The sequence below is a fragment of the Arvicanthis niloticus genome, chromosome 12, assembly GCF_011762505.2.
Source record: "Arvicanthis niloticus isolate mArvNil1 chromosome 12, mArvNil1.pat.X, whole genome shotgun sequence".
Classification (NCBI taxonomy): domain Eukaryota; kingdom Metazoa; phylum Chordata; class Mammalia; order Rodentia; family Muridae; genus Arvicanthis; species Arvicanthis niloticus.
The window spans coordinates 30,550,555-30,570,629 of record NC_047669.1 but is presented as its reverse complement, the minus strand read 5'-3'; the positions used below and the strand labels follow the sequence as shown (position 1 = coordinate 30,570,629).

Sequence of the window (20,075 nt, the reverse complement as noted above, 5' to 3'; positions counted from 1 at the left end):
AAAAAAAAGCCTGTAAAATCTGTAAGCGCAAGAGAAAACTGAACTAGTACTGTCAGAAAATCAACTGACAAATTATTCTAGTGTTGCAGATATAGCTATGAAATGACCTCATCTTCCAGTGATGACCTGACACCAAATTAAGACACAGCTTGATTAAAGCCCTGGCTATGTGAGACCCTTGAAACATCATGACACAAAAGGGAAAGACAATATAAATCATTATAATTCCATTGCATCGTTAAAGGTAACAAGCATGGCACTGTGTTAATAAAGGAGAATATTTTCATATCTTATGTACATATAACATGTAGCAAAACCAGGAAATGGTTTGCACCTATGGATTATGAAAACTTTAGGGAAATGTTTTCATTTCAATTGATAGTCTGTAAAAGGAAAATGAGGTGTTCACAACACTCAAAATGACAATAGCTGTTCCCATTGACAGTCCTTGCACATGAGGTTGATTTCAGGTAGGCATGCTTTCATCTGTGCACAGCTCAGTGACTGGGGAGCTGCAGGCACACTCACCTTCCCATCTGGAAGCTCCGCATAGCCCTCTATGTCACTAGTAGATGTTTTGCCAAATCGCCCCAGTGATCCTTGAAGCTTGAGACCAGTGAATGTAAAAGCCATTTCCCAGAACCTGCAAACAAGAGAAAAAGAGGTCAGATACATCAACCAGTGTGGTTTCTTTTTATGTCCATCTGTCCATGTGTATTTCATAAGCACATGTAAGGAATTTCATTGATTCATCTGACTAACACATAGTGTCTACTACTCCCTATCAAGCAACATAGATTCAACACTGGAGGGAAAACTCCTGTTTTTGTGAGTCCTGAATTTTGAGTTATGCGGTCTGCTGCAGCAGTTACCAGCCATAAGAGAAAAATCTCAATTGGATGGAAAGTAATCGATATTAACTAAGAGTAACAAGTAAGAAAGATAACAGGGGGTTCACATAATTCCATTCTGGAAGCAGACCGAGGTGGACGTGGGACCCGGAGCCACAGACCTGTGATCAGGAGGAGTCAACACATCAGGAATGGCTGTGAGAGACCTTGTGCCACCATTAAGACTGGGCTGCCATTACAGGTAAGAAACAAGAAGCTTCACCGTGGTCTGAAAGCTCACTGTGACTCTGTAAACGCCCATAATGAGTTACTGAGATGCTATGAAAACTGCTCTAAGTGGAGCCCGTGAGAAGGCTGCATTCAACTTAAAAGCCCTTCTTTTATCGATACTGTTTTGGGAGATCATTCCCCTATATCAAAACTTAAAAGGTACACTAAGAGAAAGGGGGAGTGAGGGCAAACTGGGTGGGGGGGAGGGGAGAAAAGGTGAACTACTGGTTAACTTGAAAAACAACACATGTAGAGCTGGAGAGCTGGCTCAGCAGTTCACAGCGTTCCCACTCCCTGCTCTTTCTAGAAGACCTGGGTTTGGTTCCTAGCACTCGGGCACACACACACACACACACACAAACACACACACAGCACCTTACAACCATCAGTAACCCCAGTTCCAGGGGATTCAAAGTTCTCTCTGGCACAACGTGCATGTATTACACACGCATGCATACAGACAAACCATTCATAAATATAAAATAAAAATAAGTATTTTTTTAAGACCGTCTGAAATCTTCCTAATTTTGAAAAAAAAAAAAAAAAAGAAATTCTAATTTTAACAATAGCAAAAACTATCTCCACATCTTTGGTCCTTTTAGAAATGTCCCTTAAAATGTCTAAGTTTCTTTGTTGGGTACCAGACTTACTTGATGTGGCCGGATCCTGATGTAGTTAACTGCTCATCATTATCAGGATTGAAAGTGACCTTAAAGACATCCTGAGAAAACGCTTTTGTCCTCAGTATGGGCTGCTCTTCTTTCCAGTCCCAGATGGTTATTGTGTAGTCAGGATGACAGCCAACAGAGGCCAGCAAGTCCCCCTCATTGTTAAAATCTACATAAGCATAGGCTTTCTCTGTCCCATCTGTAAGGATGAATGGGAGGCTGATAAACAAGATAGACGCTCAGGACAGAGGGGACGAAACTGTCACCCCAGCACAGGAAGGCTGTGACTGGAGAACAAGATCAAGCCCAGCCAGTGCTGCAAATCTTATGTCCCAAAATGAAAACAGAGAAGGAAGATGGTGGAGGAGGAGGAAGAGGAAGAAGAGGAGAAGACGGAAGAAGGGAGGAAGAGGAGGAGAAGAAGAGGAGGAAGAGGAGGAGAAGGAAGAAAAAGAAGAGGAAGATCAGGAGGAGGAGGAGAGTAATCTGTGTTAATGTAAAAATATCAAGAATCTAAGAGAGGGCTGGGGAGATGGTCCAACAGGTAGCACACCCAGTGTACAAGCACCCAGGTTCAGGTTTTATTCTAATGCTATAGGGTGGAGGAGTTGCAGAGACAGGTGGATCCCAAGGGCTTCCTCCTGGCCAACCAGCATAGCTGAAACGGCACGTTCCAGCTGCAGTGAAAGGCTCTACATCATATAACAAGGTGGAGAGAAATAGAGAAAATGCTTGACATTAAGCCCTGGCCTCCACAAATAATGCCCAGGCAAATGCCCCTCACACCTACTGCATGGGTGGGAATGTGCATACATAGCACACATACAGAAATCTCCCAAAAGAGTAATCCCAAAATTCTTTCGTCGCTCTTGGCTTTAGAATGGATTCTACATTTAGAAAGGGAGGGTGAAGAAATCATAATCGTGTTTTCTCAAAAAAACAAAACAAACAACCCCTCCCCCCCCCAAACAAACCATGCCTGCATATATTCCATATTGTGGAAGAAAGGGAGCCACCCACAGAGAGCAGACAAAACTCGTTCTGCAACTTTAAATTTGTCACTGAAAACCTCCCAGAGTTAAAAATTGACTCCCCAAATCAGCTGACAATGGAGATGGTTGACATTGCCTATCACCTTAGCTAGTCTGTGACACTCAGTTATTCGACTAAACAGCAGGAAAGACGTTTTTGGTTTTTTTGTTTTGTTTTGTTTTGTTTTGGGTTTTTTGTTTTTTTTTTTTTTTTTTTTTGTGAAGCTATCAGCAACAAGATTGACAGTTCTGATCAGTTGTCTTTAAGGATTGTATCCTTGAGAGGCAGGTTTTATCCAACCAGCTGTAAGGTCTTAGAAGTAAAACTGAAGATTCCCTGAAGGAATAACGCTGCCCGGAGAACACGCATGAACCCCTTCTTTGGAGTCTCCAGCCTGAGGGGCTGATACACAATTTTTAGACCTATTAGCCTAGGCAACTGTAAGCCAATTTCATGAAACAAATTTCCTTTCTATTCCTTACTTTTGTTCCTCTGCTGAATCTTGGTTAATTCTGTAATCTCAGTCACCTTCAGGACGTTGGCTTTGAACATAGACTACTCTAAAGATCCCACTGGACTCACCTCGCAAAATTCTGTAGGGCTTCAGAGACGGGTACTCGTAGATGATAATCTTGGGGAAACTTCCTTTTTCAGCAACTGCGAAGTAAGTTTTATTTGGATTGACCTAGAAAAATATTTCAAGAAATATTTCACTAAAATATTTCAAGAAATATTTCACTAAAATATTTCAAGAAAATTTTCACCTCAATATTCTTATCCATGGAGCACTTGGTGATTCTTACTGTGTAATTGGCCAATTAGACTGCACTTCAATCTAAAATTCAAAACATGTGCACATGATAACCGCTTGATGATGGATATGATTTGAACTAAAAACTAAAAGAAATGTTTAAAAATTAAGGCTTAGCTTTATTAAGAAAATCATTTTAATGCTATGAGTATTAAATTCACCATGAGAATGAAGGCGTTAGCCTTTAGTGCATGGCAGAAAGGTTCATCCAAACACAGATCTCCAGCCCCAAACCCAGTGTTTCTGAATTCACATTTGCATTTTTAACAAGCATTAAGCTTCTGCTGGTCTAGGTGGTTGGGGAAGAACAGCTAAGCAGGACAAGATGCCAAACTCCTGTGTAAGTCACTCTACAATGGTAGAAACATTCACAAAATGTGTGTTTCCGTTCATTTTCTCCCTGAAAGACTGGGTTGCTTATGACAGACAGGATTTACTTGCCTAGCTGTTCTGAAGAGTTGGAAATCCAAAACTGTGGAACATCATCTACCCAGGGTTTTTGTGAGCACCATCCCATAATAGAAGCTGACAGGCTAACCTCCTGCTGATGCTGCCTTTTATCCTGTGGTGACACATCCTTATGAAAATATCTCTTGCTAAGAGACTGAAATTTTTGCTGGACCTCACAGCCTAGTTAATTATACAGCTTTAAGATCATTTAAGACTGATACTTTCCTGTGTAGTTGGTGTATTTGTTTAACCTTTAAGATAACAATTCAACAACTAACCTTACAACCTTGGATTTCCTACATTATCAGCATTTATAACTACACTGCCGCCAGCTGTAATTTTGATTTATGTACAGAGTAGTGAGATAGATGCGTGGGTGGGTGGATGGATAGATAGATAGATAGATAGATAGATAGATAGATAGATAGATAGATGGATGGATGGATGGATGGATGGATGGATGGATAGATAGATAGATAGATAGATAGATAGATAGATAGATAGATAGATAGATGGATAGATATTTCCTCTCCGTTCAAGAAGCTAAGGCAGGAGGATCCCAGGTTTAAAGCCAACCTGGGCTCTGTGCTGACTTTAAGGCCAGCTTGGGCTACATGAAAAAGAAATAAAGAACCCTTTAAAGATAGAGAAAGAAAAACAGAAAAGGCCTTAAAATAAAGATGGCTGTGCATCTCCTATGACCCTACAACACCCTGCATGCCACTGGTCCCCAACTGCCTCTCTGGCATCCACAGAAAAACAGAAATAGGGATTCCCTGCCCGCAGGTCACTAAATGTTGGCATACCGCAATGGCACCAATCCCTTGGCCACTGCTACTCTGCAGGTATATTTGTGTCTTGTTTCTAAAATCCAGCAGGACCATTTGGTTCCCAGCAGTGTACAGCACAGTGTTGCTGTCCAGAAGTTGTAGGTTGGCTCGCTTTCTGCAGTCGTAACCATAAGAATGGCTGGGGCAAGGCTGCTAAGGAAAACACTGAGACACAACAGCCAATAGGGATGGAATGCATGACTAAAACAACCAAGCCTATTTTTAAAACTGATACCCTGTTTAACTAACAACTTAAAATCAATAAGGCTGAACTTTACCCTGGAACTCAGGATTTTTCTATGGATCACAAACACAGTTTTATTTTTAAAGAAATTCCTCACACAGACACTTAAGTTTTCTACTTGAGTTTTTGGGAAGAGATTCTGAGATTTAGGGATAAGCAGATAGATAGTGTTAGCCTTTCTAAATGGGTACCATTATCCTCTGTATCTCAAAAACAGAACCATACCACATGGGGCAAAGTCCATATCTTCACATTCATATCTGTTGGTCAAGTTTGTTGAAATCATAGTAAAAATAATTTTTATTACTGTTTTTATGGAGTGTGTGTGTGCATGTGCGCATGTGTGAGTGTGAGTGTGTGTGTGTGTGTGTGAGAGAGAGAGAGAGAGAGAGAGAGAGAGAGAGAGAGAGAGAGAGAGAGAGAGATTTCTCTTCCTCCATCTTGGATCCCAGAGATTCATGTCAGGTCATCAGGCTTGTGTGTCCAGTATCTTTAACTCACTGATCCACCCTCTAAAAATATTTTCTAGGCCTCTTCCTTGATGATGAAAGACATTAAAAATTCTGGGATAATGAGACAGCTAGCTGGTTCACTCGGTAAAGGCACTTGCTGCCAAGACCGATAGCTTGGGTTTCATCCCTAGAACTAAGTTACTGGAGAAAAAAGGACAGACTCCTGAAAGCTGTCCTCTGACATGCCCTGACACATGGGAACACACACACATACACGTGCATACATAATAAATGTAAAAAGCAAATTTAAAGAAAATCTGACATTTGTGAAAATCTAATACAAAATTTTATAACATGCCTACTGTATTAAGTTCTAATTAAAACTTAATTAATATAAACAGATTATTTAAATCAACTAATATAGCCGGGCGGTGGTGGTGCATGCCTTTAATCCCAGCACTTGGGAGGCAGAGGCAGGTGAATTTCTGAGCTCGAGGCCAGCCTGGTCTACAGAGTGAGTTCCAGGACAGCCAGGGCTACACAGAGAAACCCTGTCTGGAAAAACCAAAAAATAAAATAAAATAAATCAACTAATATATGACACATAAAAATATACACATTTTTCCAAGGCTTTTTAAAATTACATTCCTGTATAAACAAATATATGTATTTACGTATGTAGGTATGCATATATATGTGTGTGTGTGTGTGTGTGTGTTTATGTCATAGAGTAAAATTACATTAATTCAAAATAGAAGTTTCAAAATCTAGGTTACATAAGATCTTATTGGTACAGTTGAACTCAAATTTAAAAAACACAAGACATAAAATAACAATCTAAGTGAAAGCAACCTATGAAACCTTTAAGCATTTCAGTACTGCTTCAGCGAACAGATTCTTTATAAGAACTTGCTGAACATCAAAGTTTAAGGATGAATGTATTCATCCTTTGGAGGGGGGGAGAACTATGCTTTTGAAGAGTCTACTTATTTGTAAGAAAATTTCTTGTGTCCTGAAAGACAGAAAAGTTAAGAAGAGGAAATTCCAGATTAGAAAGTAATTTGGGACAAACTAGCTTAGTCACGCCTAGGTTTGAAACGGAGTTCAAAGCTGTATTCATAAAGCATGCACACTTATCCCCAAACTATACCTTTCCAAAGAGTCCAGGTGCCGTGTGGGCTGACAACAGCCACTATTCACAGACGGCAAGCTGAGGTTGTCACGGAGACTGTCCTCTAACTACCCTCCCACAGACCTAACATGCTGATAGCAAACACAAGCACTCTCTTAGGTCAGCCCTACTTTTGCCTGTCTTCACAAACCAATAAAAACTTGCTGTGGTGTGAACTCTCTTCTCACAGTCACCTCAGATAACCCCTCCAGTGCATGATGGGAAAGTATCAGCCTTGACAATGGCACCATCAGTGACTTGAGAAAGGAAAGCAATGATGTCACCAGACAGGCATTGACAAAGGGAGGCTAGCCTGAGACAGGAAGAAAATGCCAATAAGAAGCTTTCCAGACTCTTGGGAAAACCATATCTCAATGAACTATAGGCTGGTCCATCTGTGCAAAGAGGATCCCCCAAAGAATCATTTTCTTCCTATGGTGGCATCGAACAAAAGCGTAGTTTAAATTAGGATCGACGCCCCCACACCAATTCTTACAATTTCCTAAGACATTTCTTACGATTTCCTAAGACAAAGGTTGGTAAATTTTTTCTTTGTAAGGCAAGAAGTAAATACCTTAGGTCAGCAGTTCTCAACCACAAGTTGAGACCCTGCGGGGGTGGAGGTGGGGAGTTGGGGGGGGGGGAGGGGAGTCATATAACAGATAGTTACATGATTCATAGCAGCAGCAAAATTACAGTTATGAAGTAGCAACAAAATAACTCTGTGGTTGGGGGTCACCACAACATGAGGAACTGTATTAACGGGTTAAAGCATTAGGAAGGTTCAGAATCGCTGCCTTAGGCTTTCCAGACAAAAATGGTCTCAAATTACAACTACTTAAGCAGCCATAGACAGAATGTAAAGAGCTGTGTCTGTGCTGCAGTAAAACTCTATTTACACAAACAGGTTGGAGGCCACATTTGCTCCAGGGGCTGTAGTTTGCCAACCCCTGACCTGGGAAATGAAACCATCCCATCTTATAAATATATAGCTGGAGTGGATACTTGAGGGTGAGAAAATAAAGCGGGATGTTCGCTTCTGAAGACACGTGTGGTACGTTAATTAGCTCCAGGTAATTGTAATAGAAGGTCGGCGAGAGCTTCTTCACTTCTTCTTCTGGCTCTTCCTTAACTTCGACAGGAGGCTCCTGGGAAACTAAAACATGAAAACACTTGATCTAAGAAGTGTACGCTTTGAACCCTAAAATCATATTTCACAAAGAGGGGAAGACTGTGCCGTGCCGTGCCATGCCATGCCAGAAGTTTAAGAACAACCACTGGCCCAAACCCGTGCTCCAGGCTGCTACAGCCCAGGATGTGCAGATCAGAGGAGCGTGCTGGCCACGCTTCCATCAGGGGACTTGGAGAACTCCTAACTAAACTGAAGCTCGGCCGATCCCTGGATCAGTTTATCCCCAGATCAAATACAAGACTTCTCGATATGGTCCTCAGAAACAGAATGTGGAACCCCTGAGGGCAGCTACTTTCTGTACACAACCCGGGGTCCGCATCGTGCAGATTTTCTGTTTCCTCGATCTATAAATAACAATTTAACTTGTCCGAGCAAGTTGCCTTTAAAACAGTGACAGTTACTGAGAGACAGCTAATCACGCTTACCTACAGGAGCCTGAAAGAACTCTTGAGATGAGTGTGAGCTTTCGTCCTCATCTTCCAAATCCATGTCATCATCCAAATATGACTCCTCCCCATCCGTGTATAAGTCATCTGTGATGTTGTCTTCTGAAACTTCATGTAGAAATATTAAAGATCATTTTTTTAGTTTAAAATCTCACAAGATTTTGGTTAATTTTTTTTTTTAAATTCCAGAGCCACTAAAACTTCTTGTTTATGCTTTAAATGTAAATGTTTTATATTCAAACTTTCCTAGAACATGTTTTTTTTTTTTTTTTTTTTTTTTTTTTGATCGGTCTTAAACTTTTACAAAAACAAAAAGGCCTTCTCTGTGAGTTCATCTCGGCTTTCATGTCATTTCTAGTCCATTTCACTTATGACATATTAACAAGAAAGAATAAACAGGATGCCAGCGTGAATGTTCGTATACTGCAATCATAACGCCAACTGATATTTGATAGGTGGTGTTGAAGATCCATAATGCTACTTAAGAACAGCCCTCTCTGAGTATGATTTCTCTCAAAGTAAAATCAACAGAATGAGTTAAAGTATTGGCTTCAGAGAAAACGAATGAAGAATGAGAATCGAGAAAAGAGAAGACTTCAGGAATAAGGCAATGTTCCATTCAAATCCAACCGTGGGCATGCTTAAAATCCAGTGTCAATCACGTGAGAGACTGGACTGGGGGGTTTTCAGAAGAACAAGGAAGAAACAGCAAGCACACCCAGAAGTACCTAGTAAGTCTGAGATGAAGCTGAAAGGCTAGAGACATGGCCCAAGAGTACTGTAAGTGAGAGCAAAAGACTGGGCCAAGTCAATTAGCTGGGTCACAGACAGAATTCCATAGTATGTGTGCATTTGGATGGAAAGAAGGGAGGCTCTGGAGAACCCCTCTCTAAGCATACCTGGGCTCTTTCTTATGGCCAGAGCACCCAAAGACTACTTCCTCTTCTCTCTCATTTGCAAACTATGGAATCCTTCTCCATACCTTTCCCAATTTAGTTTCTATGTGACTCATTTAAATGGTCTGATGGTTCATTTAGATGGTCTCATTTAAATGGAGCTGATGGTTTGGCAGTTGAGAACACTGGCTGCTCTTCTGGAGGACCGGGTTTTTATTCCCAGCACCCACATAGTAACTAACAACTTTCTGTAACTCCAGTGCCACAGGCACTGTACATATTGTACAGTGGTGCAGACATACATGTGGGAAAATACATATATAAAATAAAAATAAGTAGGTAGGTAAATAAGTGAGAGTCTAAAATGTATAATTTTTTTTTTCCCTACAAGGTCAAGCACCGCCAAGTGGTGGACTCAGGGCTTAAAGCCAAACTCTACATTTTTTCCATTCTGCAGTATCCAATCATTCTCCAGTGACAGAGATCTTGCAGGGGAAATGGAAAGCAAGATATGCACGCAGGTTGCTATCAACACAGACAGCTGACATTTCTTTTGTTGTTTTGACAAAGGGTCTAATGTAGCCCAGTGGGTCTAAAGATGGCAGCTGGCTAAGGCTGAGAATGAGCCTGGAATTCTGGTCCTCTAGCTCCCACCTCTGGACTGGCTGGGATTACACTTCCTCTTTAAACAGTGCCAGGGATTGAACCCAAGACCTCTGGTACTCTAAGCCAGCCCTCTATCCACTGAGCTAAGTCCAGAGAGATGCACTAGGAGCTGGAGGTAAAAAAATTAAGGCATAGATGCTACTTTTAGGGAACAGGAGAGTTTGTAAGAGAGTATGTAAACAGGCAAACCATTTCTGTCTATAAATCCAGATGGTACTCTTTTAAAACAATCTTACCCAAATCTGATAACAAAGATGTGTGTGTATTATTGCCCCCTATTTACCATTCAAAGTGGACCTATGCGCCTGCTTTCCATCACTCCTTGATCCTGATCTTCCCCCATCAGTGTCTTGGTCATCTGGCTCCTTCATATCTTCTGTAAGTACAAAATGAGAGAGAAAGACATAAGGCCGGAACACAGAAATTAACAGATCTCTCCCGTCATGGATTCCACAAGCACCAAAGGTGACGTGTGCTGGCACTCTTGTGCCTGCACTGTGTCCAAGATGATGTAGAGTGGGAGGCTGTGAGCGACGTCATGCACCTCTGTGAAAGTGAAGACTGGAATCACAAGTTTCCGTTCTCCGGGCACACCTGCCATTCTGGTGCACTCTGGTTTTCCCAAGATCCACACTGAAACGTGACATCCAAGCCCATCTTTCTTCCAAATGCATCCCCACTAAAACTAAACCTCTGCCACCCTTCTTTTGGTCAGTCCAGGGTCTTCTTTTCCTCATCCTATTATCAATTCTCATGGGGTTACTGATTAAGTGCCATTGTTGAAGATTAGTTCTGAATCTTTGATTCGATCTAGAATCTGAGTGTACAAATGCTAAAAGTCCCTGTCCCCTATTGTTTTGTTTTTTATGATTTTTTGAGACGGGGTTTCTCTGTGTAGCCCAGGCTGTCCTGGAACTCACTCGGTAGACCAGGCTGGCCTCGAACTCAGAAATCTACCTGCCTCTGCCTCCCAAGTGCTGGGATTAAAGGGGTGTGCCACCACTGCCTGGCCCCAATTGGTTTTTGATCAATCAATAAAGATGCCAACAGCCAATGGTTGGGCTTGGGGCGGGACCTTTAGAATTGTGCAGGCTAGGATGCAGAGAGGAAGAGAACTAGGTTCACCTAGATGTAAGGACAGACAGATGGTCAGGGGAGGTGTAAGAGACAAAGCCAACCAGCCTTGTGAGATTTCCACTTCCCTGATTGGTTCTAGAAGTGCCCAGTCATTGAGTTAGCAAAGGCATTTTAAAAATAAGCTAATGTGTGTGTGTTTCATTCTTGGATCCAAAGAGCTGCTGGGCATGTGGGTGGAAGCTCGCAACCCGCCGGGAGTATAAGTGGAGTAGCCAAAACTCACATTGCATTTCATTTCAAATATATTTTTCTATGTCTCGAGTTTTACAGAGGCACTATATTACCAGGGTGCAGGGGGGAAAAATCATGGACAGCCTTGAACTTCCGGGAGCTTATTGTTTAGAAATACAGGCATTCAACAAATAATGGAAATATGACTGCTACAGGAAATGAAAATGGGAGTGCAGGGTACTGTGGGCTTGTGTAACAAGAAAGTTAAGCTAAGTTTGAAGCTTAGGGAAGTGGTGTTTGAGGCAGAAATGATGACTTGGTACGGGCTGGAGAAAAACTATGTTAGGCAGAGAATACTTCCGAATGGCTGAATTTAGCCGACTGATTAGCACAGGAGCCATGCATTGGTTTACATGTGGGTAGGACAAAATACCCAGCAAACGCAAGTTAAGGAATGATGGCTTTATTCTGGCTCACTGTGGAGAGCTTTTGGGGGCCACTTGGCAGGAATCTGACATTGGGCCATGACAAGAAAGTAATTTCAGTCAGGAATTGAAATCTTAGGCTAGAACAAAGAAGTAGGCTTCAGACATAAATATGACTATGAGCTAGGACAGGGAAGTAGGCTGAGATATTTTGGTCATCCTGACAAGCCCTTAGAAAGAGTGATCCTGGGACTTTGTTTATTGCCTTGCTTGTCCTTTGACTATTTGTGTTTATTGTCTTGCTTGTTCCTTGACTATTTGCATCTATTGTATTGCTAGTTCCTCAACCTAGAACTGATCTTAACACTTGCATGTAATTAAAATGGTATAAAAGCAGATTGGGAAACAATAAACCTGCCTCAGCCTCAGAACTGGCTGAGGTCATACTACACTGTTGTCTAATTCTCTTTTTTCTTTTTAATCCACACTCCTGCGCTGGAGAACCTGTTGACTGACTGGGCTGACCTAGTCAGCTCACAATTTGAGGGTACAGTCCACCATGGCTGCAGGAGCTGGGAACAGCTGATCACACTGCATCCATTGCCAGGGCTTGAATTCTTTTTACTTAGTTTATAACCCCACCCCATGGAGTGGTGCCCTCCATGTTGAGGGTGCGTCTTCCCATCTCAGTTAACCCACTAAAGGAAATCCATGGCAGGTGTGTCCAAAAGCTTGTCTCCTGGAGATTCCAAATGCTGTCAAGTTGATGGTCAAGATTAACCACCACAAGAGGGGAATGAAGAGGAGACAGATTGCCAAGTCACATGGCAGTCTCATGAGGGAAGTTCATACTGTTCTCTCCAATGGCTGTAGGAAATACATTCCGATCAACCACATATAAGCCACCCCGCTTTCTCCATACTCTTACCAGCTTTTTTGTTTGTTTTGTTTTTTTTCTAACAATCTTTCTAGCTGGGGAAAGATAGTGATAGAAAATTTCTTTAAAAAAAAAAATCAATATTCAAGGTATCAGAAGGAAAGTGAACCTAACTTTTTAGGTTATACATTACAGACTCTAGACTAGTGAAACCAAATGGTTGGCTTCCAGGGGCTACTTCCCTGCTTGAGCCCATGAATTTCTTGAAATCCGGGAGTTGGGCAGCACAAGTATCTCCCAGTGACTTCAAGCCTAGCTTTCTGTTCTGCTTTCCACTGTCTGAAGGGTTATTTCTCCACCGATGGTAAAATGAGCCAATTTAAAACAGATTAGATTATATTAAAGGCAGGTTTATTGGGAGGTTGTTCTTGGGTGGGTGAGTTCACTGGCCCCAAAGACCAAGGCCAGGGAAGTCACCATGGGGAAGGGGGGTGTGAGGAAAGGAAAGAGAAAAGGGTAAGAGACGTGTGGGGCAGAGAGAGAGGAGGAAGAGAAGAAGAAGAATGAGCAAAATGTCTGGACTATAAACGAAGGAGCCTCACCGGGAAGGGCAGGCAGCCCAGCCCCAAACTGGAAAGTTCAGGACTGGGGACAGGATATGCCTGGTAGGGGTTAGGGGATGCTGGAAGAACCTGGAGGCCAGGTCTGCTTTGATATTGAGGACCCCCAAACTCGGGAGACCCTTTCTCAAGTCTCAGGAAATCACGACCACCCATAAACTCGAAAGACACCGTACCTGGATGCAATTAGCAGAGGTTTATTAGGGAGAAAGTTGGCTAGCCAAGGTCAAAACTGCTCGTCCATGCAGAAACAGAATTTTGACAAAAGGCCAGCAAGCTGAGGGGTTTTTTAGTATAGCATGGGGTGGGGAAAGGAAGGAATTTTTGCTCGGTTACACATGATTGGTTGCATTTTTCTCTCGGTTACACATGATTGGTTGTTTTACAAATTTTGAACATCAGCAGGCTGTAACACTGGGAAAACCTCAAGGGGGGGGGGTAACCAAGAACAGTGAAACATTTCAGAGGAACCCACCCTAAATGATTTAGAGTCATGTGAAAATCACTCTGCACACTCATTCTTCTCAAGAATGTAGTTTTTCCATGTCACTGTGCCCTACCCTGTCATTACCAACTATTTCAGGTTAACTATTTTTCACTTGCCATAGCCCCACCCTGAGGCTTGAGGAATGTTAATCCAGCAAGTGTCCTCTGATTCAGGGATAACGCCCTCCACCCAGAATGTGTCCTGGGGCAGTGAAAGCCTGAAATCTTACATCCAGTTCCGCTATCTAGAACTTGCATTCTTTTGCTCAGGTTTAAGGTAAAGAAAAAAGCCTATATATATTTCATAAAATGGTTTTTATAATTTTTCACTCTACAATATGTAAAATATGCACCTCAGTCCCTTGTCCTGGGGTCTGAAACCAAACACTTTTTACCTGCTGCCCTTCTTTTCCTACATATATTTTTAGTACACTGTAACCAAGTGATTCTCAGCCTTCCTAATGCTGTGACCCTTTAATACAGTTCCTCATGATGTGGGGACCCACACCATGAAATTCTTTTCATTACTGATTTGTAACTGTAATTTTGCTACTGTTGTGAACTGTGATGAAGATGTCTGTGTTTTCCCAGTGGTCATAGCCATTGCATGTGAAGGTGTTGTTCGACACCCCCAGAAGGCTCTCGGCCACAGGTTGAGCACCACCGATAATGAGAAGGCTAGGCTGATTCCATGACAGGCTTTAAATTGGCAGTTCAGGACTAGGCAAGTCCAGGCCTCAGAAGCTGCCCCACCACCTGGCCTGAGGCAAGGATGATGGGCCAGCAGCAGTTTCCAGACTTCCTCAGCTACTTCGTCAGCAACAGTTTTCTGCTCTGAGGATGCATAATGGAATGTCCCTAGAGATGGAGTAAGATAAAGGTCACCTACCCTGGAATCCCCTAATGAGCTTTAAACCAGGCTTATGAGCTCACTTGGTTATCTCTCTATCTTGGTATTAGGAGACCCCAGCATGCTGGACTTCTGCAGAATAAAACACTTTGTGTTTATATACTGTTTGAGTCCAGGGTATCATTCTTTGGCAAATCATGGACCCTTACAATATAACTGAATATAAACTAGATGCATTTATATATTTTTTAAAAATTAGGCCCATAGGCCTAATACATTTACTCATAATTATTCTTTAGAAAACCAACCACTGATGTCAATTGGGATACTCTGCAAACAAACTTGACCTACAACGGAAGATAAACAGATACAGGGACAAAAGCATCAGATTGCTTTCTGGGCTGTCATGAATGTTGTAATCCTCACATGGCCAGGGCTGCCATCAAATAAAGCTTAGTGTCACAAAGCCAGCCAATGTCAGGTTGTGTTGAGTATGGAAGAAAACTCTAGAACCCAGAGACTTTACCCAGTAAATACTGGGCTAGTTCTCATCTTCCTTGGGAAGTGACTGGAGGGTTTGTAAGACTCATGTGAATAGGCCAGGCGTGAGAGACTCCTGGGATCCACGGACAAGACTGCTGTTATGGAGCAAAGTGGTTTTTAGGGCTTTTGTTTGTATGTTTGTTTGTTTTGCTGTTTGTTGTTGTTGTTTAAAACAAACAGTTAGGGAAATTACACTGTAACCTTGACAGGTTTTGAAGCCAAAGACTACTGGGATCACACCCAAGCTTGGGCAGCAAGTACATATTTGGTTTCAGATCCCATGAAGAGGGTCAGAGGTGCATATTTTACATATCAAAGCAGACCTGGCCTCTTGGTTCTCCCAGCATCCCTCAGTCCCTAGCTGGCATACCCTGCCTCCAACCCTGAACTTTCCAGCCTAGGGTCTGGGCTGCCTTTACCCCAGAGACTCTTCCCTATTTAATCTGGATCTCTCTGGATCTCTCTCTCTCTCTCTCTCTCTCTCTCTCTCTCTCTCTCTCTCTCTCTCTCTCCCTTCCCATGATGACTCCCCTGGCCTCAGTCCTTGAGGCCAGTGAACTTTCCCTGAGAGCAGCATCCCAGTAAACCTTCGTGTAATTTAATCTAATCTGGCTTGAATTTGGCTCATTAAGTAAGAAGAGAACACAAGATGGGTGAGAAGGGAGGTAGAGCTGGATCTGGGGGGAGTTGGGGGAGGGGTAAAGACGATCCAAATACATTGTATGAAATTCCGAAAGAGTAAACAGAGAGAGGGAAGCGGCACACAGCCATGGGGTATGTAAATAGCGTGAGATTGTTAATATTAGGTATGGTCTCGAATAAGTGACGATGGGGCATTTTAAGACATGGCCAACCATCTTCCATTCCAACGTTTCATCTAAGAGTGTGGCATATTCCGTTCATGTTCTGTTCTACATATTACTACCTCAAACCTCTCTCTCCGGTTTGGATCATTTGGCTTTCCTTCTGTCTTTTGAGAACACAAAGAACACGGGCAGCCATTCAAATGATCACAGCTTGCTCTGCCTTTCCCTGAAGGCATCCTTTCTCGGATGCAGCACTCTAGTTCTTTCAATTAGTCCTCCATGACATAATTTGAGCTTTTTTTTTCAAACTTATAATAGTTAAATAAATTAATTGTCAATCCATTAGATAGCTTCTCAAAATTTTTGCCTTCTTAGATTTTTTTTTTTTAAACCTTCTGGACAAGCGCCAAAAGTGAGGGACCTTCAGTTTACCTCATCTCCTCACTGACTGGAGACAGTCACTGCATTCCTCTAAGAGGCTAAGGTTTCATCTTCGGAAAGGACAGACAGAACAATGGTATGCTGACTCATCTAAATCAGTATATAACAATGAGAATGAGAAATCCTTGTTTGTGTGTTCTCTACTGCATCCTCCTTACTAGACAACCAGTATAGACTAACTAGGTTTGGGAATCTATTTGCAGAATGATTATTAAATCTCTCTTTATGAGATTCAAGCTTATTGATTCAGCCTATAGCCAATTCTTTTAACCAATTCACTAATTAGACCATCCAGTTTTGAGTTAACCCTAAGAAAATGTACAGAGTAAAAGTTCTCAACAGTGCAGAGGACTGTGTGTCCTAAGGTAAGATTGGCTGGAAGACTCCACAAGGGGGTGTTGCTCAGATTTATTCACTAGCGCCCAAGGGCCAATCCTCACTACCCAAATCTTGAAAGATCTCTGCAGTGTGCTGGAGCCGGTCATAGTTATTGACCAGTAACTGATGTAGGAAACCAACTCAAGTTTGACTTGACTTTGTGAAATATAGTGGTAGAAAAAAAAATCATAGCTTGTGGTGCAGTCTTTTGTTTGTTTGCTTGCTTGCTTGATTTATTGCTTGCTTGCTTGATTGCTGTTTTGGTTCTTAGCTGATGCCAAACACAGTTCTAAAACTTTCTGCACACATTATCTCACTTGTTTTTAAAACACAAGGCAGATGCTAATATCATAACTTTGCAAGTGAGAAAGAAGAACAGTTAGACATTGAGTCCTTTCCTGTCACCCACCTCATGCAATCCATTTATAAGACCCAATGCCAGGTGGCCAGCTATGAAAACTTTTGAATTCACTCTTGTCCCTACCTCTTCAAGTACCAGGCTCACTGTCCCTGTCATCATAGATAGCATCTGTTCCTACAATCAATTTTATCTTTAAATTTTCTTGTCGTGGGAGTTGGAGAGAAAAGATACCCCAGCAGTTAAGAGCACTGGCTGTTATTCTGGAATAGCAGGGTTCAGTTCCCAGCATTCCCATGACAGCTTAATCCATTTTCTCTCTTGCCCTTCATGTTCCTGAAAGAGCTACCAGAATGCCACTCTTGTTTACAGCGTTGAATGACTAACTGTTGCCATCACAGGAGAATGCAATACAAACCCTCATCATGGCATGAAAGCCCTTCGTGGTGGGGTTGTAGATCACTGCAGCACCTCACACCCCACTCTTTGTTCCTACTCCCCTTTAGCCCCTTTCTCTAGTGTCAGTATTACTAAGCAGGCAAGTAAGACCACTCATGACTAACGGAATACACTGTGCACTCGCTTCCTACCGCCTTTGCCTATTACCAGCGTTCAGCCGCACTCCTGAGACACTTGACCTGCATTTGATTCCTAACAAGAACCCCAGGAGGCAAACACAGCTTTTTTTTTTTTTTTTAAGAGATAATGAAAATAGTGTAGAAGGGCCCACTTGACAAGACTCACAGCTAAAGATGGGCAGGGCAGGGGTAGCTTTGTTGACCCAGGCACATTTCCAGCAGGCTTTCCTCTTCCCTCTGTGGTGACCTAACTTCTCTGGCTACCTGGCTGCTTCTTAACCTGCATCAGCAGTTCCTTGCAGGCAGGAGCTGTGCACATGTCTAACCCGCACTGGTTCCTTCAAACGTTTGCGTTGAGGACCAGCACAGTGCTCCAGGGAAACTGGACCACAGTAGTTTCACCCAAAAGATGGAGTTCACTGTTCTCTGGGTCCCTACCAGATTTAAGGGAAACTCGTGGGGACAACCCAGCCTAGGCTAAGCGCTCACTTACCAGAGGTGTTCACTACAGCAGCAAGTTTCTAGTCACACCTGCCTAAGGACTCCGTTTACTGCGGTTGCCACAGCAACGCCACTCCGCTTGCTAGTAGTGATGTGGGGGAAGGGAACTACAGGCTATTTAGCGCATGCGCAGCACGCCCCAAGGCTTTGCCTAAACTGAGGTGTTGACAAAGAGTCCTCTGCTGGGGCAAGAGGCTACTGCGACCCACCTCTCCCTAGAAAACGGAAGCCAAGCATTCCAACAGTTTATGAACCGAATGACTGAGCATTTGAGTATTTACCCAGCTTTCCAAACTGGTCAAAGTTTCCTAAGGCAATTATTTGCCAATTAAAAACAAAACTTTTAAAATGGTGTGGTCTTGGCTACAGAAGGCTGCTTCCAGCTACATCAACATAGAAGATGAGTATTTTCTAAAGCATATCTGTGGTTTGTAAAGAGTAAATAAGGGTTTGTGTTGTGAATTCTTGCTGCAGGAGGTGGGCACATTCAAAGCAGAGGCTGAACTGTTGGGTTTTTGTTTTTGACTTGCAACGTATGTATTGGACACAGGACTTGTGTATAAAATACATGAAGAACTCATGCCTTTAATAAAAAGGCGAATAACCCAACAAAATTGAACAAAAAGTTTTGAAGCTACTCTATGAAAGGCGGCCTTTCATTCAAATATCAATGAACAGACCAAAATAAGTAAGGTATCACCATCAGGGATGAAAACACAAATTAAGATATCGCGACTCAATTTCTGAAAAAGTAAAAAGACTGACCAAATACTGGGTAGGACTAGAAGTAACAAGAGAAGGTACATGTTGTTAGTGAGAGTGTAAAAGGGGGTGTCAGAAAACCACTTAATTTCTTAAAATTCAACCATGCATTCTCATGTAAGGCAGCAATTCATTTCTAGCTTTACATCTAAGACAAATAAAATATTTAACCCCCTTCATAGTAGGTTTGTTTGTAACAGATTAAAGCTGGAAACAAGTCCAGGCATTTGGTATCAGGACGCTAAGTACGAAATTATGACACAGTCATGGGATCAAATACGAATACAGAATACAAAGGTTTATCTATTGACACACATAACGTGGATCAATCTCAAAATCATGTTGAATGTGAGGAACCAAAATAAAGATATTATTGTTAATCCTGAGATTTAACAGAGAAAAACCAATTCTACCATGTTAGGCCAAATTTGAAGCAAGCTTTATTAAATATTAAATACTGACCAAGAAATGGACTTTGGTCAGGACCACTCCCTGGAACTTCCCAGCTAAGTGGCTCCGAGACTCGTCTTACAGGGGCTTATAAAGACAAACCTATAGGCCACCATACTTTGTCACGAGGTTTTTGTTATATTCCAGAACCACAACTCCCAGCATTCCAGAAAGTTACCTGGTCCTTGGGAAGGTAGGGCTTACAGGTTAATTTTGAGCATTACTGTATGTTCCGAATGACTCTGTTTATATGAAATTCTAAAATAACCTTTGGGGATAGAAACCACATTTCTAATGTTTTCTGCTGGTATGCAGTGGTAGGACTAACAGAGATGGACATATAAGGTCAGCGGGATTGGTACTTTATACGCATCCTAAAACTGATTGGTAAATTAAAGTCTAAGCATTCAACTGTATATAAATTGTACGTTGACTACAGCATTTAAAGGGTAGAGGTGACCTACATAATTTCAAAGGCCAGATACAGTTTTCAAATAAATAATACTAATTTCAACACTAAAGCTGAGGAGGTATAAGAAGAACTATTAATTCAAGAGGAAGGAGTATCAAGGTTTTGAACAGGGAGATTTTTATTTTAATACACACTCTTTGGACATCTTTTGATAAGACATTAACTGTATGGCCTCTAGTTAAAAGCAAATATTATTCTCTATTATCTTCCCTTTGACACCAAGACAATGCTCTGGGGTCAG

The 20,075-nt window shown here is 42.0% G+C and overlaps 1 protein-coding gene across 1 annotated transcript in view; it reads right to left on the bottom strand.

The window, feature by feature from the left end:
• Positions 1-18,241, bottom strand: part of Cfap44 (cilia and flagella associated protein 44) — a 72,391-nt gene extending 54,150 nt beyond the window's left edge. The window contains exons 1-8 of the mRNA XM_034515037.2: positions 18,143-18,241; positions 10,263-10,355; positions 8,397-8,525; positions 7,785-7,935; positions 4,889-5,051; positions 3,404-3,506; positions 1,772-1,988; positions 529-643 (exon numbers count right to left, since the gene is read on the bottom strand). Of these exons, the coding sequence (XP_034370928.1) occupies positions 529-643; positions 1,772-1,988; positions 3,404-3,506; positions 4,889-5,051; positions 7,785-7,935; positions 8,397-8,525; positions 10,263-10,350 (966 nt within the window). The 5' untranslated portion in view covers positions 10,351-10,355; positions 18,143-18,241. The remainder of the gene's footprint in view (positions 1-528; positions 644-1,771; positions 1,989-3,403; positions 3,507-4,888; positions 5,052-7,784; positions 7,936-8,396; positions 8,526-10,262; positions 10,356-18,142) is intronic.
• Between the last annotated feature and the right edge of the window lie 1,834 nt (positions 18,242-20,075).